Raw genomic sequence first — 26819 nt, 5'->3', positions numbered from 1 at the left:
AGCAAATGTTGTGGATGTGCACAAATTTGCCTGTCTGGGGGTCAATGTTCAGGGGTGGGTAGATGCTCCGGTATTAAAGGTGCCACTCCATTATGGCTGTAGTTCAATGCGTTGGAAAATTTTCAAGCTAAACCTTGGCAGATGGCAGAGACGGACATGATTTTGTCCAGTGTAATGTCATTACCAAATCAAGTTACTTGCCCTCATTGTTATGAGGGCAAGTAACTTGATTTGGTATTCCCACCTTGTGGTAGTAGCATGTATCACCAAAGTTTAGCAAGATGACAGTCTCATTTAAAATCTTTGACTTTTTAATAACTGTTCAAAACTCAAATCAATGCTTATCTCTCCCTAAGAATGGACTAAATCTGTCCATCTCACCTGCTTATATCTGACTGTAGAATCATCTGGAATGCTGCTACTTGTATTTTCCATGTACTTACTGTCTTACTTGACCTCTACCAATTACTTTTGCACCTTCCAGATTTGTTTAAATTTTGAAAACATTTTTTTGCATGCATTTGTCTTTTAAAGTGATTCAAATTACAAATTAAAGTTCCTGTTCATTTCAGAGGACTTCAACTTTTGTGGAATCTGGGCTTTTGTGTCTAAAGAACAAATTGCATTTAGTTTCTGCTAAATGGATGGAAAGCTAACACACACAGGAGAGCAGCAAAAATGTTACGAGCCATACACTATAACACAAATTCTCCGAAGAATTGGCCGTTGTTCTTGATTCACTTATTGGCTCAATCTTAAGATTTTTATGAACAAAACACTCGTAAACTGGCAGAACAAACTGCGCCAAATCTAGTGGGACCAATGCGGTCAATAACATTCTCACTTGTAGAACCTCTGGAAAGTGGTGCAGTGTATCATTACACTCCCGTCTGACAACATTTCCAAGATACAGGATCACAGAAATGGTTCAAACCAAACTTTTTTTGAAAGAATTTTACTTGACTGGTGGTAATTAAAACTTGTGAACAGTTTCAGATATTCAGTGAAAGATAATTCATACCGAAGTTGTGTGAAATGAGCCTCAAATGAATGCTTACGTTTTGTTTCAGAGGAACTACGGAAACTCAGCTGGTCTGGAATCCCACGGCAGGTTCGACCAATAACGTGGAAGCTTCTCTCAGTAAGTTCTCTGACTGTACACAAGCACCGACACACATATGTACAATATACTTACATGATGTGCTCTCCAACGGACTAGTAAAAAAGAAAACAATTAGATGAATTTAAAATAGTCACAGAAGCCCTTGCACTCAACTTCAAAACAAACTCATAACCATGAAAACCTGGACAAAAATAGATTAATTAAAAACTCTCTCTGACACACACACACAAATAAAAACTCGCAAACAATAAACACCTTTCAGTTGATCTTAAATGCACACAACGTTGCTGTCATGTTCTCCCACCCCCACCCCCCGTCTCACTTTTTTGATTTATGAAGACCGGTAACAGTTTGGCTTTTCTCTTCCTTTTTTTTTCCAAACTTCAATAGGGAAAATTAATTGCGAGGCACAAATAATTTATTCATGAGACACACGGTGTGTTTACTCATTAAGCCATTGTTGTGGTGTATAGCTTTTAGTCTGCAGAGAGACGTCTGGCTTTTTGAACGCCATGACTCTCCCATTAATTACAGCACAATAGCTAATGTGCCGCAGAAAAGATGTCATTAAAGGTGCGTATTTGTATGTGTGTGCCTGTTTGTGCCTTTTGGTGGTGGGAGGTTACAAAGTGGCTCTTTAGCTATTAACAGCTGCTTTGTTTGGTACTCTGCTGAAGTTAGGGCTCATAACACCATATGAAGTCACAAAGCAATGCATTCAAGCTCAGGGGAGGGGAGGGACGCTGCTATAGATTATTGTTGGTGTATGTATGTTTCTGGGTGTGTACTGGTGTGTCTGTGTGAGCTAATGTACCATTTATAACACCTCATTAACGGTTTGTTCATGTTTGTCTTCGGTTTCTCATCAGTCTTTCTGTTAGCATGAATACGCAGACTCTAAGTCTGCGTTCAATTGCAACTTGTCTGTACTTCTGTTTTTCACTTGCTGCAAAGAAAGCGAAGGTGGACAAGGGTGTCGTTCCCCCCCTCTGTGTTCTTGTGTTTGTGTCTCTCTTTCCAAAATATCTCATAAACCACTGGGCAAATTTTAATAAAACTTGCAGAAAGGATGTGCATCTATAAATAGTTAACTTTTATAGTCCACTTTAAGGTGGGTGCCACAGCTAATTGACAATAACCAAAATAAAAATGGCTATAACTCCGTCAGTTTTGCAGTAAGAGCTGAAGTTTAATGGTGTGTACATTTTGCAGTATTGCACGAGAATGTGCACAACTTTACGTCCATGGTTTGACCAAAACAGACGCAACTCCGTCATTTCTCAACCCAAGATGATCCCAGTGCAAAACTGCGGCATTAAAGGCAGCGGGTGATATGTATTTCTTCAAGAAGCTCTGCAGATTAAGCTTATATCTCAACCAGACTTCTCTTTGTCTGGAGTTCAATTTTATGCCTAAAGACCTTTCAGCCTTTGGCCCAATGACCCCAGATTGAAACCCCAACCTCTTGATTATTGGATAACTGTTCTGCCCAGTGAACCACGAAGGCCTCACGCATTTATACATAAATCTGTGCATTTATTATGGCATGTAAAATAAAACACATCAGTGACCTTTGTGCTTTTAACCCCAGCAACCCTGTGGTCTGTATGAATGCCTCTTCCTCCCTGGAGGGAAAAAGGATAGAGTTAGCAGAGGTGTGAAGACTGGAAAGGGCAAAGAAAGAAGTAAAAAAATAAGTCAAAGTATAACAAATTTGCAAATGAAAAGAGAAATTAGGTGATAAAAGAAACGTCTCTTTAGTTTGAAATTTGACACTTGAAAGAATGAACTCTCCTTATCTGCCTGTGTTGAGCCGCTTTCAGCCAAACAGGAACAGTAATGCAACTGTAACAGATAAGTGTAATTACAGTTTGCCTAATTGTCACCATTAGTATACAGAATTAGGTAGCTCTTGCTATAATCCTATCATTGTGTGTGTAAATCCCCCCCCCGCCTGGCTCAGATATTGAAGAAAACCTAAACAGGTGATGATTCTGAGGCAGGTTCTCAGTCAGACACAGTTTGCAACAATATTTTTCTGTTTAAGTAGGGCAATTTAAGATAAATAGAATCAGAGATTTTGTACTTCATGCTGCACAATGTTTTTTGTTTTTATTGGATGATGCTAAAAAAAGGACAAAAAGAGCTTTATAATGCAAATTGCATCAGTTTATTTGTTTTTTGTGAATAGCCAGCTTGAAATGGCTTCTGCTGTAATCTCAATGCTTAAAAAGTAGGAACTTAGACTGTATTTTTTTATTTATATTTTGAAGACAAAGCTTTTTAAAATTTTAATACCTTTTTTTTTTTTTTTTAAAGATCTTACACCTTCTTGTTGGAACATTAGCCAAATGGTTCTGCAATATAGCTGAAAGACGAGGCTCTCTTTCAGTCGTTCAGAAATAAACTAATTATGTCAGTGAACAAGGCTGGCATTGCACAACCAGCAAGTAACAGCAAATCACCACCACTTCACATGCTGTCTTCAAAAGAGTTTTGTCTCCTTGGGATGTAGGTGGACAGCTGAGTCTTGACATGGGGGTTTGGCTCTTGTTTTTGTGCCATACGCTTGTGAAGCGGTTGCTTAGTTTCCCTTATACAAAGGTCTGAGTGCTCCTCGCTGCACTGGACGCAGCTCAGCTTTCTTCTGTTTGTTTTATCCTGTGGGGTTTTGTTTGAGGGTGTTGTTAGGTTTGAAGTGCGCTATGATCTGGTGTTTGGAGAAAATCCTTCTCCAAACACAGGCACATATGAAAGGACATTGTTTTTGTGTCTCTGTTTTTTTCCCCAACTATTTGAAGCCATTGTGTTGGAAGCATAAACACTTGAGCAGAGTTGTAGAGCTAAATATTCACGTACTTCTGCACAAACTGAAGATTCCAAACCGTTTGCTGTTTTTATTCAGAATTTGCTGCTATTTGTGTATTCTTATGTCTGACGGTCTTTCATTGTGTCTGCAAACATCTCAGCTCACCTCAGAGTGTGGCTTGGGTGGTTGTAACCATCCTTAGTCTAATCTAAGTTTGTTCAAACTTCCCTTTGGCCTCGTCTGCAAAATGCATGTTAAGGCAAATGAATAGAACCAATGTTTTGCTCACATCTCCAATCTGTACATATACATGCAGCTAGAGGTTGACCAATATAATGTTTTTTCTGTTGCTGACGCTGTTCTCTAGAAATCAGGGAAGCCAATGGCCAAATACAACCCCATTTTTTTTTTTTTTTTTTCTTGTCAGCATGTATTTTTCATTTCACAAAAGATAATAATTTAGTTCACTTATTTTTATTTATGTATCTCCAAGTCGCAACAAAAGTCATCTAAGGGCAAAAACATTCCCATACATTATAAAAGCTAATTGGTAAAAGTTATCCAAGCAGATTGCGTTGAATTGTCACTTCCTCGCAGTCTCCCATCCTGTAAGAAATGCTTAACTTAAATTATTGTATATTTAGCAGCTCTTAGAAGAACTTGTACGCTTAAAAAATACTGAACTGGTTGGAGCAGCAGCTGCCGCCACTTTATTTTTCTACTTGGTAATTGTTTAAGTATGTACAAGCATGGCTGGTTGCTGTCCACATAGAAAAAGATGGTGTCATTCACATAATGGAGAACAAAACATTTTTCATTCATCCAAGCATCTTTTCCATTTTTGGTTAATCAAAAGTCGGGTTGCAAAGACCTCAGGCCAAGGAGCGAAACCAAGACATCCCTCTCTACAGTAACGCTCTTCAGCTCCTTCTTGGGGATCCCAAGATGCTCCCAGGATATATAATCCCTCCAGCAGGTTCTAGGTTTTCTCTGGGGCCTCCTTTCAGTGGGACGTTTCTTGCACGGTTCCAAAAGGAGGTGACTGGGAGATATCCTAATCAGATGCCTGAACCACCTCAGTTGACAGAACTCCCAGATGACAAAGCTCTGAAGGAAGCTCATTTCAGCTTTTTGTGGCTGGGGTCTTGCTCCTTTGGTCATCATCCATAGCTCATGAACATAAGTGAGGATTGAAATGAAGAAGGACCAGTAAATTGAGAGCTAAGCTCCTTTTACTCTAACAGAGCAGAGCAGCATCCTCATTACTGCAGACAAAGCCCCAAACAGTCTATCCATCTCTCCCTTGATCATGTCATCACTTGTAAACAAGATGCCAAGATACTTCAACTCCTACACATAAGGCATAAATTCACAGGTTGAGAACCATGGTCTTGAACTAAGAAGAGCTGCCTCTCATCCTGGCTGCTTCACAGCTTCACACTCTGCTGCCAACTGCTCAAATGTACACTAAAAAGAGGAGACGCTGAGATTCCCAAACCAGACACCCTTTGCCTTTAAACCTTTTGTCTATGAACACCACAAACAAAAGCTGAGACAAGGGGCAGTCCTGGCAGAGGCCAACCTGCATCAGAAATGAGCTGGACTTTAGGCTGACATTGTGGACACGTCTCCTGGTTGGTTATACAGTGACCACATCGTCACAAACTTCCATGTCCACAAAACATAGACATCATTTCCGTAATAACTCTGCAAAAGTAAAGTATTTTTTCAATATTTTTGTTCATGTTGGATTTAATCTGAATGTGCAAACTTGAACCATATCTGAAATCGGTTCCACCTCCAAGGTTCTCAGGAGATTGCTCCATCTTCAGTCCATGTGTGGCCTGAGGGTTAAATCTGGGGCTCAGTTGAAAGCAGAAAGTGAGGACAATTATGCAAATATTCATCCTCCTTTGTCCAGGCTGTGGTTATATTCACAGGAGCCAGACGTAGGAGGGCTCAAGCTGGAAGAATCTGAACTCACATACACATTAATGCCAACTCTCTATTCCATAAACTTGGCTGCGTAACCTATTAAAACTCCTTTCCAGTGGCATCCCTTGTGTCCCTCTCCTGCTTACTAGTTCACACCAACTTTTATTTATTTTCACTTTGGCAAAGTATGCTTGAGCAACTCTCCTTTGCTTGATAAATATGAGAAAGTAGGTTTCCCATTGTGGTCAGAGTTCAGTAATTCTCGCCCAGGACTTTGTATTTACCTCCACATGTCACTGGCAAACAAGATCTTGAAACCTGGTCATGAGTTACAAAACAGCTATTTTTCAAGCTATTAGGATGGCTTCCTATACCTCTGTTCATTATGAAAAAATAAAAAAAAAAATACCATGTTGCCCACAGCTGCACAAACACACTCGCTTAAACTTCCTAATATTTCAGAAATAATACCGTCTTAGTTCATTTGTTTAAAGAGCACTTGGTGTCCGAGCCTGGAGGAGAAAGGAAGGAATTAAATGGCTTTTCTGCTTTGCAAAAGAATGTCAGCCAGTGGCAAAATGTACATTTGCTAATGGAGTGTGGCTGTTAAATGTGAAGTGGCGGGAGAGGAGAAAAAACTAACTGGCTGTGGAAATATTGATAAGGCTAAAGGGCGATATGAAATATATCAGAGAGCAGCGGCAGCTCTGACAGATTCTAAGATTATTATTATGTTAAACTGTTGCCTTACAACAGTGCATATAATTACATTGCCTGAAAGAGGACAACCATGCACTTTTTTTCCCTCCAATTGATGTAGATTTATGTCAAACCTTCATTTCAGTCCTGTAGACAAATAAATGTCCTTACGCTCGATATAAAAGACTGAGACCTGAGCACATTATATTTTATAAACAAATCTAAGAGCAGGAAATAAAAACATGTTACTTTTGTGCTTTTCATTTTTACTCCTTTTTGTTGCTAACAGGATGCTTACATCACACCAGCACATCAATTAAACATCGTCAGCTATAGTTTTCACCGGAGTTCTGGAAATATTTTCTATTGCACTACTGTTTCAAATAGTTTCTACTTAGAGCCAAGATCACAATTTGCTTGAACCTTTCATCTTTTTGATCATTTTAGATTTTTAGCTTTACATATTAAGTCAGTGTTTGATAGTAAATTTGCGTATTTAACTTATAGCTGATCCCAGTCCTGTGACACACTGATGTCCAGGCTGGACATCACCTCCTCCCCAATGACGCCTGGATTTATGAACCAGCGTCCCACAGCTCTGTGCGAGATCAAGCAAGTATAGAATATAAATGGATGGATAGATGAATAATTAATGCCAAAATTTCCTTTGAATACCACCAGTGGTACTTGTACCACATTTTGAGAACCATAGGTTTCAATCAGTGGGCTGCAATCCTGGTCCTCAAGGGCCACTGTCCTGCATGTTTTTGTTTTTTCTCTGATCCAACACACGTGGTTTGAATTAATGGGGGATTATCAGGCTTCTGCAAAACATGAAGAGGTGATTTAAACACTGAATCAGGTGTGTTGGAGCAGGGAAACAACTAAAACATGCAGTATGGTGGCCCTCGAGGACCAGGATTGGACACCACTGGTTTAAATGATGCCAGTCAGGACGAGATTGCCTTGGGAACTTTTCTTTTATTGCCTAAATCTAAATTCCTGAACTTTTGAGTTGGAATCAACAAATAATTGTATTTAAAAAAAAAAATTGTTGTTTAAAAAAAAACAAAAAAAACATTAACTCTGTGAAATTATGAAATCCTTGTGAACAAAATCTTTGTTGTAGTTGAGAGGCAGTAAGTAAATGAGTGAAACTGATTTTGATATTGACAATACAGATCCAACAATATAATTTATTTTAAATTTGGAAGTTGTTTCTTTAAATTGTAGATGCGGGAACTCAAAGAATAGAAAGTTTAGCTTGAACTGATCGTCTGTTGTGCTCACAGTGAGACAGATTCCCGTTTTCTGCAGCATAAAAATCAATTCAGTGAGAAAACTTAGGATAAAAACAAAAAACGTAAAGCAGTTAATTTAAATTCTCCAACTAGGCTTTTTTTTAAATTTAGTTTACTGATGTAGAGCTTCATTTAGAGGGAAAGCAGATTATTGTTGGGAAGAATGGGGGGAATGTATGTAGATTGTTTCTCAGAGGTGAGAGCAGCTTTGCTGTATTTTAACCCATTGGGGAAAAACTGTATGTGTGTCTGCTTCACTTTCAGTTGTTTACCCCTAAAACTCCACGTATTCTAACAAAAAAGGCTGACTCATTCATAAACACCTTTTCTGCTTTCTAATAGAGAAAAAAATGCTTGTATTGTTGACATAATTTTCTGTCAAAAAACACACCATTTTGGTTCAAAACGGACAATCTCTACAGTAAAACATTTCTAAATGGAGACACCAGAGCTCTGCAACAAATGAGAACATAATAGTTTAGGCTTGCTGGCCTCTAATAGTAAAAATACAATAATAGTTGCAGCATATAAAAGCATTTTTGTTCTGTTTTGGGTCTTTTAAACATGTGCGTCTCTGTATGTGTGTGACTCTTTGAGTAGTGATGTAGCTGCAGTGTGACTGACCTCCACTAAACTGTCCATTAACCTTCAAAACACACAAACACACACTCCCTTGTCTGTCTCATTTGGCAGAGTGCACCTCACACTGGAGCCCGGTGCTTTGTAGCTGGCCTGTAGTGTGTTGTGTTTGCGTGTGTGTACACTGGAGTTGTGTGTGTTTGCATATGGAGCTGTTTCAACATGTGACGCCTGGGCATTTTTGGCTGATAGACTGGCGGGGTGGGAGGGGAGGGGCAGCCTCATGGCCAGTGTTCAGTCTGATTTCTGCAAGCACAAATGTGACCGTCTGGATGCGGGACAGCGCTGACTGAAAGATGGATAGATGGGGGTGTAGATGAGAAGTGAACTTGGCTTCCTTCAGTGATTTTGTGATGAAATAATTTACATTGTTCCCTTATTTTTTAAGAGGTGCTGAGTTGCAGCAAAAAAAAAAGAAAATGGGGTAAATACTTCCAGTGATGAATGTGCTGACAAGGACCCAAAAAATAACATTGCATGTGGGTTTACATGTCGTAAGAAACAAGTAAAAAGAAAAATGGTTCCTAAATAACAGAATCTGTGAGAGTATTTTTTTTTTTAGCCTTTAACAGTTCCCTTTGTTTTATGTGTTGACAAGAATGTATGATTGTCTGAGCTATATCTCCAAGCAAAACAGATTTGTGCAACAAATATTCCTTTTTCCTTCTCAGACTTCTCTTGGGCCCATGTCTGGAAGAGGAAAAAAAACATTAAAGAATAAAAAAACATTTTGTTTCTACACTTATTGACTTCTCTGTAGACAGTTGCCCAAAATTGATAGTGTGTTTGTTTGGTGGATAGATTAAAAAACGGTAGCTTGCTTTCTAAAAAAAAATGAAATGAAACAAAACAAAAAAACCCAACAAAGTAAAAAAAAAAAAGGGCCCAGTGCACGTTTTCAGTCTCATTCCAATAATATGATTCCATGACAGTGTTGGTTGATTAATTTAGTGCATAAAAGAGCATTTCAGACAGAGCTGCTCTCGGATGTGTCTGATCAGCAGCCAAATGTATTCTTTTTTGATTAAGTGATGACCAGTACATGTAAGAGACAGACGGACTAATGAGGAGGCATCTGCTGGCTAAAAGATTTACAAGGAACTCATTCTAAGATTAATGGGGAGCTTTAGTGTTGACCTTCAAAAGCAGCTGAAATAAAGATAAAACCTCCAAAATTTACTGGTTTGTTTTTAGAAGCTTTCAGCGTCGTATCATGGTCCTCTTCTGTGGATTGCTCTGGCTCGAGTGTCATAATGATAGCTGAATGTAGAGCATTGGTCCTGGGATAAAACAAACAAAACTTAATATAAATATTAAACTAACATGACTGGTTAAGCAGTTTTCTAATCTGAATGACTATTAAGTGCAATTTCCACATTTAGAAACAAATTTATACATTTAAATGACATACAAAGCATTCACACAACAACATATCTGAAGAGATTAGAGGTTCAGTTTATTACTCAAAGGAAACCTGAAAATCAGAGCTGGAGGACTCCGGACCAATCCATGTCATGAACATTCTGCTCTACCTCCTGAGTCAACAATACATTTAAATTCCCAACTTATCATAAACTCGTGCTTGGTCAGAAACCCATTGAGTAACTTATTAATGCATCGAAGATCCATTGAACGTCACTTTTTAATCCTAATAAATTTTCTTACGTCTTTTTTGGTAGTTTGAAACTGATAAACCAGCCCCACAAATGCTGAACACGTTTTTATGTTCACTTGTTAGCATCATCCTGTAGAGGTCTGATAGGAGGCTTGGTGAAGTATCTCACTGGATTGCAACTGTTGGAGACTAGTTGGTGACTCAGAATTGCCATAAAAATGAATGCAACCCAACCCCATCTTGCAATGAGTGCAACTGGGTTTTCAGAAACCAGTTTTTTGTTTAAATCACAGCCCATTTTCACGTGCTTTGTTTGCAAAAATGAATTCTAGGCCGTGTGCATCATTTTGTTGCCCACCTCCACCTACTTGCTTGGTACCCATGTTGGCAGCCGGCCCAAAATTTGTTTGAATCTACCAAAGTACACTTTTAAAATGAAAGGTAGATTTTTGTTTTTAAATGATTTAATCTTTACATTTGGTATTTTATTTATTTATTTATTTATTTTTTAAAACCTGGACATTTAGGGCTGCAGTCGCAAGTATTTTTGCTAGTGCAGGTGTCAAAACAACGGCTATAATTTACAAAAATTAAAGTGAGAAAGGTTCAAAAAGGCTTTGAGACGCCCGCAACAAAATTGAGAAGGGTTCTAAACATCTACGGCAATTCATTGCGTAAATTTTTTGAACATTTTCAAAATTTAAACTAGAAGATTGCGAGCCTCTGCGACTTATTTGAGGAAACTAACACCTGCAGAGGTTTTGAGACGTTTTGGAAACTCGCAAATGCTGTTTGCCTGAGAGTTGTCAACAGTTGAACCCACCGAGATACAAGCTTTAGGAAACGTTGGGCTGATTGGCGCAAATTCGCTGGATTTATTAACACAAGACTTCCATTTGAGACAAACCTTTGGGCAGCCATTTTTCTCTTCTACTATATTTATTTGTACATTTTAACACTGTTATTCTTTGCAAGTATCTGTTTAAATTTAGTTTACAAAACTATTTGTTCAGGATTTGGAGGGCATCATCGTTGCCAAAAACTTATTGTATGTTTTTTTTTGTGACTTATCTTTATCAAAATAATAGTTCTAAAAAAGAAAATGTCACAGCATTTTACAAACCCCCGTCAGTGAGCTCCACAGTTGAACATACTTTTTTTTTTTCCATCCCAGGGACAAGTTTTCAGAGCCTGCCTTCATGTTTTAGGGCAGTTTTGAAAAATTTAGCTCTGTGGATAATTTTAGAACCCCTGTTTTAAGTTGCTGCTTTTACTACACATAATATTTGTTGTTCAATTTAAACTTTGCTTTCTCCTCATTGTGCAAGCCTGACTGCGCAAAGGGGACGCACTTTTTCACAAATGCATGCTCACGTAATCTGTCCGAAAAAATCAGTCCCAGACACATGGGAAGGTAATCCCTGAGAAGCAGAAAGCATTTGGTCATTCAGCAGAAAGTCGTCTTTTTTTCAGATTGTCGTACTCTGGTTTACAGTAGTAAAACAAAACTGAGCAAAATTTGTCTAACAAATAAATAGAGTTCAGAGACAGATTTCAGTCCCAAACCCCACTAAAGATGAGCATTTTAAACAAAAATACTATTAGATTTATTTAAGTACAAACCGATACCCCTTTACTATTCCAGTGCTAAATATTATAGTTCAAAATGTGTCAGCATGACAAATGTTGTTGGTGAAAAAAATGACCTGTAGAGTGTTTATCTTAAAACATTGTCCATCCCCAAAACTTATAAATGTTCAGCTGTATGCATGTTACCAAATGATATGTATATAAAGACATTAAAAACAGTTACTTTTTCAAGTTTTATTACTTACATATCATGCGATCTTAATACTTCTGGGGAAATCAGAGTTGTTGTAAACATTTAAAGAAAAAAATAGTTTATGTAGACACATGACAGTTGACACTGAAGACATTTTGTAAGGAAGTGTTCATGATGAGAGAAATGACATCAGAGCCTGTGCTAGCTCTGTTTAGTATATCTTAAAAAAGCTGCAGCTCACAGTTGATTAGCTTAGCATAAGAATTGGAAAGTACTATTCACTTTCTGTCCAAAGATGAGTTGCCAGGCAACTGGCACTGAAAACTACCAGAGCATCTTTTTCTTCTCTAACCACAACTTCACTTCATAACCGAGCTCCCACTGCTTCAATTAAGGTCTGAAACTTGCACTGAACTGTACGGTATAATTTAAAACATAAGTATATCAAAATGTGGAACAGTTTAAATAGAGTTATCAGTCCAATCAATAAGTAAAAGGTGTATTTTCTTATTTTTTTTTCTCCCCCTCTGTTAGGGTTATCTGCCAGCCAATGCTGAGAGGAGAGAAAGTGTTCTACAAAGGAAGAGACAAGAATATTTTGGCTTCATCCAGCAATACTATGACTCTCGCAATGAAGAACATCATCAAGACACGTACAGACAGGTAAAACTATAGCACATACAATGATCCACCATAATCCCAGGTGCTTGAAGAGAAGGTGATTGAACTTTCGGATTGAAGTCCAATTACCTTTGATTCAAGCACCTAGAATTACCATGATTTGGATGATTGTGAATCTACACTGATGACTAGTTATAACATTATGATCACCCAGCGAGTATTGAATAGCACACCCTTGTCATCAAAGGCGTTTTGAGCCTTAAGGGCATGTGCAGGAAACTCCAGTGGGTGCCTTGGGGTGGCTGTTGATTGGAATTTCCTTCCTGAGATAACATCAGATTTCACAAGATTGTTGATGTTGGGAATGTAAATGGATTGTAATTTGCATTGGAGCAAGATGAGTAATGTTACTATACGTGTTGGTGGTCATATTGTTATGGCTATTTGGTGTTATATGCATTCACAGGACAGTGCATGCAGACGGTTTATGAATTTATTCAAGATATACCTTTTTTTGTTTTTTGTAAAACTCATGTGGACTTGAAGAGCAGACTGAAAAATGGACAACAGAGGTCACTGTGCAATTACCAAAATGACCTCCTGTAAATATAACTTTCCTTGGAATAAATCAGACTATTTGTCACAATATTAAGACTTTAACCTTGATACAGATCCTTACATGTGAGGGTGTTTCCAAACACTGTTTTTCAGCTTTGTGTTTCATGTTGTCTTGATGTCTGTAGAATGGATAATCGTTACTCTTAGCCTCTTTAAACAGAGTTAAACTGCTAATTCTACATCAAATCCATGTGGGATTCTCAGGAATGTGGTGCTACAGGAGGGTTTAAATGTTTGTTCCATTGAATGAGCCATCAATTTCAAAAAAACAACCAAAATGTTACTGACTGTAAGTTGCTCATTGACAACACAGGCAGATGACAGTTTCTACAGTTTGGTCATTGTTGTGTTGATGACAGATTCAAGTTAACAGTCTCGTCTCACAGAAGAGACAAGTATGCTTAGATTCCTTTTGGGGTTTTATAGAAGATTGGATGATGGTTTAATAAAACTGACTAAGTGGTATCAGTGTGGGACCTTTATAATTAAAACCATTTGGCGATATGTCTCTGTTCTCAGTGGTGTGGTGTGAATTTGTATGCCAGCTAACGGAGGTCAGATCAAATTACTGATACAATTAAAAATGGGCATGTTATCAGTTACTAGTTTTAGTTTTATCGAGTCTGTAAATGGCATCTTTTTGACAGTTATCCTGTTGCTATACCCAGTTATTTTTCAAGAAATACTTTCTATGCTCCGTTGTTATTGTGCTCTTTTGTCTTTCTTTCTGATGTACTTCTGGGTCTGCTTGTGTTGACTATGAGACGAGTGTGGTCGAGCTCTGCTTAGAGTAGAAGACAACCAGCTTCAAAGAGCTGCCCAAATGAGCACTTTTCTTTGGTTTTGAACATGTCTAACTGACTTATTCTTCAGTCTTTTCCCCCACCTGCACTCGTTCGTTTTTAACACGCGTCTACTTTCTGTTCACTTGGAGCTGATATGAAACATCACAGTGGGTTGCCAATCGCAAAACGCACATTCTTCATATTCCGTCCAATTTTCCATCGATCTCCTCACAGTGTCAGAAAGCTGGCACACTTTGTTTTTCCTGATTGTTTGGATCATGTCTTGTAGCCCGTCTTCTGCCAGATTCTGCTTGTTCTTGATTTGGCTTGATTGGTCATTTTGAGCGTTTTTCTTTTTTTTGTTTTTGCCAATCACCTGTTTGGATCTTGTTTCTGTCTTTTGTGTTTCCCCTTGTAAGTTTAACAGACAGAATAGGAATGCATATCCTTTAGTCTTTGTCTTGTTTGTTTGAATCATCTCTATTTATATTTTATGGTTCATCATCGATTTGAATAGCCATCTGTTTCTGGAGTTTTTTTACTCATGTCTTTTACATCCTTGTTTGTGTTGCTGGTAACTTGCCCAAGCAGCTTGTGTATATACAGTATATTTAAATATGCATGTGTGGAACTTCCAGCTTGCTCTACAAGATTTTAAGTACATTTAATTAGCTTTTTCCCATAGGAAGTATTCGGTAAATCTTTTAAACATTTAAAAAAAATAATAAGTGGTAGAAGAAATGCCCTGGGAGTTTGTTGAAAGACATTGACTTTGTGTTTAAAACTTAAATTTAATTCTTCTGCTAAAGTGGATATGAACATATTGGACCAGTAAGAGAATCAAAGGAATGGACATTTTTTTTGTAGATTTTTAAAATTCTTCAAGTTTTGTAGGTTTTAACAAACCTTAAAAGTGTAGTATGTAGAGATTGCTGGGGTAAAATGACTTACCATGTTCGGTTTTAGATATCCTTTTTATAAGGAAGTCATTTCATCGCAGTTAGCAGATATTTGTGTTTAGTCCTCTCAATCATCTTGCCCTTCAGCAGATGCTTGTAAAGAGCGTTAGCTGCTGCTGCTTATCTCTTCATCCGGTACTTGATAAGAATCTGGAGTAATACACTTTGATAAAGAAAAATATCATCAGTGGGCAGTGCAGCCGCTTCTTTGTATGTTGAACTTCAGGCAGATACACTTGGTGGACTCACTATTCAAATTTCTGATTAAAAAGTGGTTTTACTTTAGGCTGGAGATAAGTGGTCATATGGCATAGCTGTTAGTTCTCCAATTTCTGCCGTCAATTTTTAAATGTCGTCTTCACTTTTGCATATTTGCAGCTTAAACTTGCACCTGTTAGTCTTGTGATCTGCCTGTAATTAATAATGCTCCAGATACTTGGTCCTCAAAGTGGTTGCTTTTGAAAGTTTCATTGTGAGTGCGAGGGAAGGTCTCAGCCCGACCAGCACAGCAGAGTTTGATAACAGTCACTTTATCAAGGGGTTCAAAAGTTTCAGAAGTAGGAGGCTATTTAGAAAAAGTAGGGGGTTAACCAAGGGAGGTCTGAGGGTCCCTCCCCAAGAAAAATGTGAAATTTAGAACATCAGAAATGCATTTTCGTGGCATTTGGAACAAGGCTGGGAGTGTCTTTGAAAAGTCCAACATTAGCAGTTTTGGAGGATAATTTGTGAGAATTTTTGACTTTTTGGAAGGCCTGGGAGAGTTTTCAGAAAATCAAATAAAGAATTCATTTAGCCAAGACAAGGAACTATCACCCAAGGCAGTAAAGCTGAAGTAAGTAATCTTGTAAAATAGATTTGAATAAAAACATATAGACTGGAGATTTGAAATAGATTGTCTTGGCATTGTTTTTGGTTGGTACAATCCAACAGTTCTCTTCTTGAACATTCTGACGTCTGTCCTTCACGGCCTGGAAAACAATGCAGTGTCTGGCCCCCAACATCGACCAATCAGAAGCCTAGATAGTGTTACAACAACAGCTCTTGCTTGCTTGCTCAATGATGGCTGCGTTGTGTTGACATGAGTTGATAATACTGAAATCCATTTAACATTATGTCTAACACGTCTTCTTCATGTTGCTGTCAGATCCATATAGACATTCCTAGGATGAGTCCTGAATCTTTGGTGCTGCAGCCAAAGGTGACAGAGGTAAGGTGTCCACCGCGGACTGGGCTGTGGTTACAGTCCCGAGTAACGAGCGCGCACCCGCTTACGGACCATTTCAGTTGGCTCTGCTCCAGCTGCTGCCCTGCATCCGTCTGGCTCCCTTCTGATGAATCTGTCCGCCTGTTGTGTCGTTCATCTGCGGGTTAGACAGTCTGAAATGGTGGAAAACGTGGTCTCACTAAAGCAGAAACACACACAATGGCACTCACAAGCACATAGGATCACAGAGGCACCTCATTATGCAAACACATTCATGCGCACATTCACACTGAAGACCACAGCTGCTTTCCATTTCAGAGCGCTGAAACCCCAGTCTGACTTCAATCAAGAACACCAATCCACTAACTGTTGCTGTCGCTCTGTTTCTGTCATCGTCTGTAATGCCCAGATCTATGCTAACCTGCCTGTTGCTTCCGTGTTTGTCTTTTTTTTTTCTCTCTTTCTCTCTCTGCAGATTCACATTGACATACCGAGAACTAATCCTCTTATTCCTCTCTTTCAACAAGCTTCTGTTCAAGAGGTGAGACCCTTCAGGAGCACACACAATGCACTTCATGTAGCAGGGTTTTCCCTTTTGCTTTAAGGCAGATCGGCTAATTGCTTATACCCTGGGATCACATCAATTTAAAGTTTTAGTTCAGTGGGGAAAATGCAGTAAAAGGAAATAAGGGATTAATTAAAGTATGCCACAGAAACATTTTAAGCGTTTTTTTTTTCCTTATCTGCCTTGGCAATTGAAATGGGAAAACCCTTGCTTCGGCACATTGCATGACGCTGGTATGGAAACATAAATTAAAAGCACAAATGCATAAATAATTATTGCAGGCATGCCGAGGATCAGACACTGTAAAACTTTCACCCAGCATGATTGACGCTCTGATATCTTCTGCTTTCTTTGCGCTTCTGAATAAAACATTTCGCTGTTTTGTTGAGGATGTATGAAGTAATTGTCTTTAAAACCTCTTAACCTTTTTGTTTAACAAGGTTTGAGTCCTTAGCTAATAGCTTTATTAGTTAAAATAAATATTAGATGTAAATGTTATAATATGTTTGTAGGTCCAGCAGGTCATCAGGACTATCAGCAAAGGTTTTCAGTGCCACTTGATACAGAAACGAACCCAATTCCTTTTATTTACATTGCTGATGTTATTAATACGGCACTTCTGGGCAGGCATGTAACAAAAATGGCCCGAGTAGCCGAAAGCAGAACATTCCCATAATGAGATGGAGGCTAATGAGGAGTCCAAGACTTCAGGCTGATTCGTGTGCTCACCTGCACAGAGGTGTCAGCGAGCCTCTCATACAGTAAATATTTCTGTGTGTAAAAGCAGAGATCCTCCAGCATCCAGCAGTGTAAAGGCTCCAGTATGCACACAGGCACTTTAGTTCACACTCACAGCACCCAAGGCAGTGCCACCTCCCACTGCCAGCATTTTGTACAGGTTAAAATCCTGCTCTGTAATCAGAGCAGTAAGGAGGAAATGAGATCAGACAGGGACGACTCCCCACCAGCTTTTCTAGAACTACTACTGTAAAAATGTTGTATTTTTCCGCCTTTTCTTCCGAAGCAGAAGACAGATTTTTCTCTGTTATCCCCACGCAGCAGCTTGGCTCTTTTTGCGTTCAAAATAAAAGCAACCAAAGCGTACTGAAATATTCACACAGCTTGATCCGTAAACGTAGTGCCTTACAAAAGTATTCATTCCTCTTTGTAATCTTTCTTCTTTGTTGTCTTACAACCTAGAATTTAATTGGATTAAAAGCATTAATTTAACCAAAAAAAACAACAAAGCAAAATCAGATTAATGAAGTCGAACAGGGGAAACGAAACTTGTTTTAAATATTAAAAAAGCAACTGAGAAGTAATGTCCCTTTGCTTTGAAACCCCATCTATTCCCTTCAGAAGCTAAATAATTTGTTAAATTGTTAAATAAACACCTGTTGTAACAGCCAGTGAAACACCTCTAAGTAGTGAGGACTATCACCAAGCAAGAGACGGCATGAAAACCAAGAAACACTCCACACAGATCAGAGACAGAGGAGATGAGAACTGATTAAGGTTAGTTTGTTAAATAAAAATATCCCAGAACCCTGAACATCTCACTAAACACCATTTAATGAGATGTCACCACAGAAAACCTGCCAAAAAATGGTCGTCCACCAAAACCCACGGACTGGGTAAGAGGGGCAATATCCTCCCCTAAGATGTGGAAAAGGGTGCTGTGGTCAGATGAGACCTAACTTGAGCCTTTTAGGCCATCAAGAGTAATTCTCTGTCCAATCTGTCACCCCTCATCATGGTGAGAACACCATCATTACAGTGAAGCATGGTGGTGGTGGCAGCATCATGAGAGGAATGAGAACGACTTGTTTGAGACCAGGACATATTTGTTGGTAGAAATATTGCTTTTAATCAAATTATAAATCCAATGAAATGTCGTGTTATAAGGCAACAAGATATACCAAGAGAGATGGATACTTTTGCAAGCCTCTGTATGTTGGCATGGCAACAGACTCCAAACACCAAATTCAGTCTAAACCCCCCCTCCTCCTCTCTGTTTTCCTCACGTTTGTCACTGCTAAGCTCAATTTTGATCAAATTTTTCTGTGTGAGTGTTTAAACCAATCCTGCTTGACCTTTTTTCAGTTTATGTGCAAGCATCAGTGAAGGGCTTTTGTCCTCAACTTTGTCACAATATCCTGTCCACCTTCTTTAAGATTAGCCATATCTAAGTCTTCAAGGTCTGGAGCTAAAATGGAATAAAGCTGTATCCGTGTGACACTGGAGACAAAATAAAGCTGATTTCCTGGTAAAAGAATCCGAAAACAATGAGAGATTAGCAGAATTTTGACTTAAACCTGAAGAAAATTCTCTCTGAGCTCTTATTTTTCCTGTTTTTCCACACAAACATTGAAATGGCTCTCTGCCCACAGTAAGAGAAGGTTTGGGCCTGAGTTCACTCAGAATGTCTCTGTGTGAAATATGCATGTCAGCTTTTGAGGTTGCATGAAAAGAAAGTCCCATTACCCACTCACCCTGCTATCGCCAGCACCTCTACCTGTTTGATGGATGCGGCTTTGATAAGAAAAGAGGAGGCAGGTAGAGGAGAAAGTCTGAGAAAAGAGCATCTCACCAATATCTCCTGTCTCACATCACCTTGGTTAGGTTATATTTTGTTTTAAAAAGAGCTATGGGGTTATTCAGAAAGTCACTTATCCCCAAAACAAAAAAAAGAGCTTGATGGGTTGGGTACATCAAGATATGAGAAATGTTTTTTATATTTTTTGACGAAGGGGCGGGGAGCCATTTGCACAGCAGAAAAACAAGCCTAGCATCAAACCTCCTTCATTTCACTGAGCCTGACAGCATTAAACAGTCACTTATAACGAAGATGGAAATGTTTGCCTTACCAAAAAAAAAACTATAGAAGGTGATGCAGGTGAAGAATCCTTGAGGGGGGAAAAAAACATGAGACAAACTGAGTGGAGAGGAGGGGAGCGTGCAAACACAAAAACACAGCACGAAGTTCAAAGTGAACCTTTTCTCTTTAAAAACAAAAAAAATATGAAAAAAATCAGCTGAGGAGTTAACCTGTCAGTTGTTGCTTATTGATGATGGAACAGAATTAAAAAGTAATCTCAAATTCAGACACGCCTCAACCATTTCCACGATATTTGCAATTGTCATTACTGATTATTTATTCATTCTGTATTTTATTATTCTCCAGGCCTTTAACGAGCACAAAAACAAGAAATTATGTTATCAGCAACAATTTACCTTAAATCTGCTGCATTCAAGTAATAAATATCTGTGTAAATAAAAGGGAGATGATTTAGCACTTTTTGGAAGAATGCATATCGCCCGTCCTCTTTCATGCCAGTATTTTCAACTAAAATAATCTTATGCTAAGAAGCGACAGTGTTATAGGCATTTTGGTCAAACTTTGTCAATGATATGTGCGATTTTACGTGATAATCTAAAATCTGTAGCATTTTGTGTTCACTAAGATCATTTAGTGACCATCGTGAATGGGGTTGACTCAAAAAGTTACTCACTTAAAGATTACTAAATTAATAAAATCTGTTCAGTGGTTCGAGATATTTTTTTTATCACTACAGACAAAGCTTTGCCTTTTGGCGACAGGCGATATAAAAGGTTCCAGTGGAATAAAACGGGCTGTTGCAGACAAATAAAATACTTGTGTAACATTTAGGTAATTGATGTTGATGCATCACTTAGTTGGAAACCAATATTCAAATTAAATGACTTTCCTTAACGCAACAAAGCCAATAGCTTCAAACGTAGTAATGAGAGTAACTTTACCCTTGTAACATGGACATTTGTGAGTTATTCTACTCCTCACTTTAAACATTCCAGTGTTTCCTTTTTTACCCAACTTATTGGACCGTAATTGTTCTGATTCCTGTTCCTGATTTTTCCACGTTGCACTCATTTACTAAGACCTTATTAATGAAAACGTGCAATTATAAGTTTCCCCTATAATCTTCATTCCGGCCTGGTAATATGCAACTGAAACAACTAAACAGACCGCGGGGGCACATCGGCGCTGTTGGCGTCACTTTCACGGCACAGCAGGAGCTCTGAAAATGGTTTATTTACATTCGGCGTTTTGCCCTTTCTGTTTGTTCTTTAATTACTTACTCTGCAGTAATTAAAGGCTCTTCTGACCTGAGTGTTGCCCAGGCAATGAGCAGAAAAGTGCAACTTGCTCTGTTTTGGCCCCATATGGATTTGTGTTTGCCCGCTGAGCCGACACGGTTGTAGGGGAAACGCTGCACTCTCTTCTCAAGGTTTTTTTATTTCGTCAATTAAAATCGACTGTATTTATTTTGCTTAAATATGCAGGTTGTGAAATCTAATATCTTTTTGTTCATTTCAACGTCATCCCATGTGTTTGTTGAAGATCTTTGAGCGCATCCTGTTCATCTGGGCCATCCGCCACCCGGCCAGCGGCTACGTGCAGGGCATCAACGACCTGGTCACGCCTTTCTTCGTCGTCTTCGTCTTTGAGTATATTGGTGAGTAATGTCCCGCTGTCCCTACCTCTATTTTATCCTTTCTACTTTTACTTTAAAACTCTCTAATCTGTTGTGTAATGCTCTTTTGAAGTGAGGGTCTGTCATCTCTCTTTGCTGTCCATCTTTTTAAAGTGCTGTTCTCCACAGTCCTTTTTGTAGCTGGCAATAAGCAAGATTTAGTTGTTCGCCTGCACATGTTGCAGAAAACCTCTCCTGGGACCCTCAAGGAGGTCTCTTTTTACAGCCGACTGGTCCCCCTGTAGCTCTTTACCTGTCTTGTTTGATTTAAGATGGATTAAAGTTAGGACAATCTGAAAAAAATCCAATTTTTTTTTGGTTTGTATTTTTCTGGTTTGACAACATAATAGTTTTTTGTTTTGTTTGTTTTTCAGTTGAGTTTTATTTCTATAGGTACCTCTGTCCGATACCCTGGTGGATTTCCAATGATGAAGAGAGAACACTAGAAGTTAATTTTAATGTATACATTTTATTATAAGCTGGTTAAAATTTAGATTAAAACCAGAAATTGGAAAGAAAAATTTAAATTCTAAGTCAGAGCTGTACAGAAAGTGGAAATCGGAATAATCTTAACGGTTTTCCTCCATTTCCTCCACTTTTGTTTCAGTGCACACTTCCTTTTTAGTTCATGTCTGAATATGCTTTAAAGTTCTATTTATCAAGACATTTTCTGGTTAACACTTCTGATGAGGCCGTGTGTGTGTGTGAGTCGTGTTAGCGTGTGTGTTTGTGCACACCCCACTGTTCTCTCCAGAGCCCTCCTGCTGTTTGCGTTTATGCTATGCCACATTTACACAGATGAATGTTTTATTTTACTGTCACACTTAATTCCTGTGTCAGTGCAAACACACTACTTCAAAGTGCAAACAGACTGTAAGAAGAGACATGAATATGGTCAACGTAGCACGGATCTGAGTTTCATCTTTTTAGTCGTGTTTAAGCTACTAAAAAATAGGAACTAGCTTTTTTTTTTTTTTTTTTTCCTTTTTGGTTTGTTTGGCTACCATTTGTTGCTTGTATCAGATGGCTGACAACAGGAGCCCCCATGTAAAAAGAACACCAGCTGTGGTGCTGGGAACATTAGGGTTACACAGTAATTATATTGTTTTTCATTTTCTGTGCACAAATAAAACTAAAACAATACATTATTTGTCTATTTTCCCCAAGAAAAACAAACAGTTTCCCCAACAGCCTATTCCGATTTTGATTCCCACCCTGCTTATCTTGCAGCGTCATTTATTTCTTCAAATTGTTTAAAATGATCTCCACATACTTTAACATTAAAAGTATGCACGGAGAGAAATTTCAGCCCCAGGCTTTCGCTGCAACACTGCTGGATGTTTGCGTTTCCGCTTGCTTCCTCTGTAATGTTTGTTTCTATATCCTGTCTCCTTAATTTCCTTATGCTCCGATTTGGTCCATCAAGCTCTCTTTGAAGCCACTTAAAATAGAGCTGCTAAATGGAATCCACAATGCTCTCTGAGGAATAACTTGAACACTCTGGACCCACTGTGGTCACACAGATACAAGTTAAGTGTTGGGAAGCACGCCAGCAGTTGGACTCCGTGACTCTGGTAGTTTTCTGTTTTTACTTTTGGCATAGGAAACTTAACTCGCTGCTAATGAGCGTTTGTTTTAAAGCATTTCTTCTGCTTTTGTTCAAACTTCTACTACCAATTTGCTTCTTTCGGTACGACACAAAGCAGTGCAGGAGTCTTCAAAGCTACTTTTACAGCCTGTTACCGTTCAGTGCAAAGTTTACTGGAGAGATCAATTGGATTGCTTTTACCACAAACTAACTAGGAAGAGTTGTAATAATTGAAGGTCCTCCAAAAGACTGATTAATATTAGATTCAGCTCTTAAGAGAGATATTACACATAATGTTCTGAAGTGGCAAATCTATGACTTTGATGCTTGAAGTACGACAGATTTCAGTTTGAATCATAAATTAACGTTTTTTTTTTTTTAAAGATTTATCTTCGAGCTTTAAGCTACCAGGGGAATTTAAGTTCAGACACACATTTACACAAAGCCAGAACTTTTAAGTTTCTTAACTACAAAAAAAAGGTGGTCGACACAAGTGACCCCAGCTATCACTGGTCGAAGCTTGTCCGTCCTAAAGGAACACATTTCTCCTGATGCCTTTCATGCTGGAGTTTTAAACCAAGGTTACCTTAGGCTTAAAAATGATGGCGTTGTATTGGTTTTGGTCAAACCTTTTAAAAGACGTATGCACGATCTTATCTGGTGAGCTGTTGGCATGACTCTCAGCTGCTACCGCACCAACTTTAGTTCAATATCTCTACAACTGACTCCAAACGTTAATCATTTATTGTACATCCAATCATTACTTTGAGAGTTTCGATAAAATCCATTGAGTGCTTTATGAGATATTTTGCTAACATAGTTGACTCCAATAGGTAATGTCAAAGTTTTAAATACAGGTGTGCAATTTTTTTCGATTCAGCTTCTACTGCACCAAATTTTAGCTTAAAATCTGTAAGATTTTAGCCATTGTTGTGTTGACGAGGATTGCCTAGCTGTGGTGGCCATTTTGGATTAGGATAGCTGCAAACATTGTAGATGTGCATCCAGTGATTGCTTTCTGAGAGTTTCATTAAAATCCATCCACTGGTTCATGAGATTTGTCCTAATGCTGCAGACAAACACATGCACAGACAGACAAACCAATTATTGCCTTTTGCCTTTGGCGATGGGTAATAACAGTGCTATTAAGCTAGTTAATTAAGGACATAATGAAAACAGTCTCACTAACGATTATACACTTTTATCTATTTATGACTGTTCTTGTAACAAATATAGCTAAATTAAACTAGGTGTTCTGCACCTGTGAACTGTGAACTTTATACTTACTAAAATAAATACCTATAAAAGTAGTAATAGTGTAAAAGCTGTTACAGCTCTCAGTAGATTAATGGACAAATGGAAGGGAAAAAAACAAACAAATGGCAATTAAAAGTTTGATAACCAGGTTATTATTAAACGCACTGGATAAAAAGTACTGGTAAAGTTTGAGTTCATCTTTTTATGTCTTTCAGTGGACCATAAACGCAGCATTCCTTAAAGATGTGTGCGTGTAAAAACAAAATAATTCTCTGCACATTTGAAAAACTCAATAAAAGTCGCATTTTACTTATCATAAGGCTGAAATTCATATTTTTTCCCCCATAATTCAAAGACCCTGTAAATACCCTAACTTGCATTTTTAAGATTTCTTTTTCAAGAAGACCTAATGTTTGGCGTCTACGATTAACTATATTAAAAAAAAACCTTCTAAAAAAGGGACCAGCTTTCAGCTTTTCTCCTTGACTTTTTCGCTCGTCTTTAATATTAAAATCTTATTTCCCATGCCCCTTTTGCTTCCTGTATTCCTACTTCTGCCTGCATTTGTTTCTCCTCCCTCTTTGCCGTTCTCCGACTCTTTGTCAGATTTTCAAAGCCTCACCCCGTGCTCCTGTGCCATGCACCTCCATGCGCTGATGAGCCTTGACTAACATACACAGCCAACAAGCCTTCAAACGTGCCTGGCTGGCATCTTACATGATGAGTTGATGTGCTGTGATGTTGTTGTTAGCTGCTCTCGTCTTCTGATGGAGAGAGAGGGAGAGCCAGAGAGCTGTTTAGCTCCTTTTGAGACCAACCTCACCCTGCTCCTGTGTGGAGAGGGGAGAATATATGAGATGTGCACTCTTTCTATGTTGTTGCCTCTTTTTCTAGTTGTTAAAAACAGTTTTTACCATTCTTTTCTTTGCTATCTTTCTGTACACAAGATAGTGATTTTTTTATTTTTTATTTTGGCTCAATAAGTTCTGTGCAAATATATAAAAAGTTAACACCAAGAATGTGAATTTTACACATAACTGTGCATTACTCAAGCTTTGTGGGCAGTAATGCTTACAGGTAATAAACCTAAATAAAAGAAGTTGCAGCTTTGGAGAAAATAAGTCGCATTTAAAAGCTCAATTGAACGAGGAAAGAGCAAAAAGGGAACGCAACATGAAATGGGGGAAAAAAAAAGAGCAGAAAAGATGGCAAGAGAAGATTGCAGCCAGCCCGAGAGTGAGAGCATAACAGCATGAGAGTGCATATCTCTCACTCTCCATGTGTGGGATGTACTCAGCGTTTCATGACTGGATTTGTAGCCTGAACACGAGGCTTCACCCAAACAAGTGCCATTGAAAATGCTTGTTGGCCAGACTCAAAAATCTCTTATGCATTTTTCTCCGAGTCATGCTACTGAACTGTCATACGGAAGAGAAAACATTATGTAAAGAAATATCAGCAGAATTAGCGGAATTTTAAGGCTAGAAAGCTGATTTGAGCATTAAATTGCTAAAGCCTCTGGTCTCTTTTAGATACTCATTTTGTCTCCCTTGTCCTGTCTAAGAGGTTCTGGTTGTTATGGTGGTGTTCTCAGTCCCAGTACAGGCTGGTGAGGGTCAAACAATGCCAATTCACAACAAAAGTCATCTCAGGGCACAATATACAAAAAAAATCAAGTTCAGATACAGGTTTAAACCCAGTTACAGGTCATATAATAGAAATAAATTACAAGATATGCACATATAATACATTCTGAAATGTCCAAATGTCCAATTAATCAGTTATTTACAAGATTGTCATATTTTCACTTTGTTGCGTCCCCCATCCTGAGCAGTACGTTGTGACAAACCTCTAGCACAATGGTTTTGACCTAAGAAATGGGCCGCAGAGACTCGTGACTCTGACTGTTGTTGGATAAAGTGTACAACCATTGCTAATAAACCATTTAACAAGGACCATGATCAATTTTATTGCTTTTATCCATTTCATTACTTTCTTTTTATAACAGTCAAGGCTAAGTATGCTATCTTATCATCTTTTAAGTTAATTTGCTTTTTGTAGACCCCACATTTGGTATTTCATGACCCACATCGGCATCCCGACCCCAATTTTAGGAACCGCATGCGCTAGCAGAATCAGACTAAAGATGGGCGACCTTCTGCTTCAACTGGCTAGAGTTTGAGAGGAAAAAAACACCATAAATACAGAATAATTGGTCCAGGTGTAATTTCTATGGGAAGGAAAACTCAGGGTAATGACAGCAATAATTGCAAACACAATCATGGAGAGCAGTCTAAGCCTATAGCAGCATAACCAAGGAATGGCTCAGGAAACCCAATCCAACCTTGAGTTTCAAGTCAGTCTTAAAGTAGGCAGGGTGTCAGCCTTACAAACAGAAACTGGAAGTTGGTTCCACAACAGAGGAGCCTCATAACTGAAAGTTCGGCCTCCCGTTTTACTTTTTAGAAACTTTTGGAACCACAAGTAAACCTGCAGTCTGAGAGTGAAGTGCTCTGTTAGGAACAATAAGGTCTTTCATATAAGATAAAACTTGGTTGTGGAGAGCTTTTCATGTTAGAGGTAAGATTTTAAATTTTATTTTGAGTTTTACAGGAAGCCAATGGGGAGAAGCTAAAATTGAAGCAATGTGGCTCATATTACAGGTGCTGGTCATAAAATTAGAATATCATGAAAAAGTAGATTGATTTCAGTAATTCCATTTAAAAAGTGAAACTTGTATATTATATTCATACATTACATACAAACTCATATATTTCAAATGTTTATTTCGTTTAATTTTGATG

At 38.4% G+C, this 26819-nt stretch overlaps 1 protein-coding gene across 4 annotated transcripts in view; it reads left to right on the top strand.

The window, feature by feature from the left end:
- Nucleotides 1-26819, top strand: part of tbc1d22a (TBC1 domain family, member 22a) — a 137238-nt gene that overhangs the window by 25849 nt on the left and 84570 nt on the right. Inside the window, exons 6-10 of one of the 4 annotated variants that reach the window (XM_037981210.1) lie at nucleotides 1071-1141; nucleotides 12439-12567; nucleotides 16032-16094; nucleotides 16567-16632; nucleotides 21038-21152. In XM_037981210.1, the coding sequence (XP_037837138.1) occupies nucleotides 1071-1141; nucleotides 12439-12567; nucleotides 16032-16094; nucleotides 16567-16632; nucleotides 21038-21152 (444 nt within the window). The remainder of the gene's footprint in view (nucleotides 1-1070; nucleotides 1142-12438; nucleotides 12568-16031; nucleotides 16095-16566; nucleotides 16633-21037; nucleotides 21153-26819) is intronic. The other 3 variants (XM_017436230.3, XM_017436229.3, XM_037981211.1) reach the window with 3 other exon arrangements.

Source organism: Kryptolebias marmoratus, linkage group LG18, assembly GCF_001649575.2.
Source record: "Kryptolebias marmoratus isolate JLee-2015 linkage group LG18, ASM164957v2, whole genome shotgun sequence".
Classification (NCBI taxonomy): domain Eukaryota; kingdom Metazoa; phylum Chordata; class Actinopteri; order Cyprinodontiformes; family Rivulidae; genus Kryptolebias; species Kryptolebias marmoratus.
This window is presented reverse-complemented; position numbering and strand designations above follow the sequence as displayed.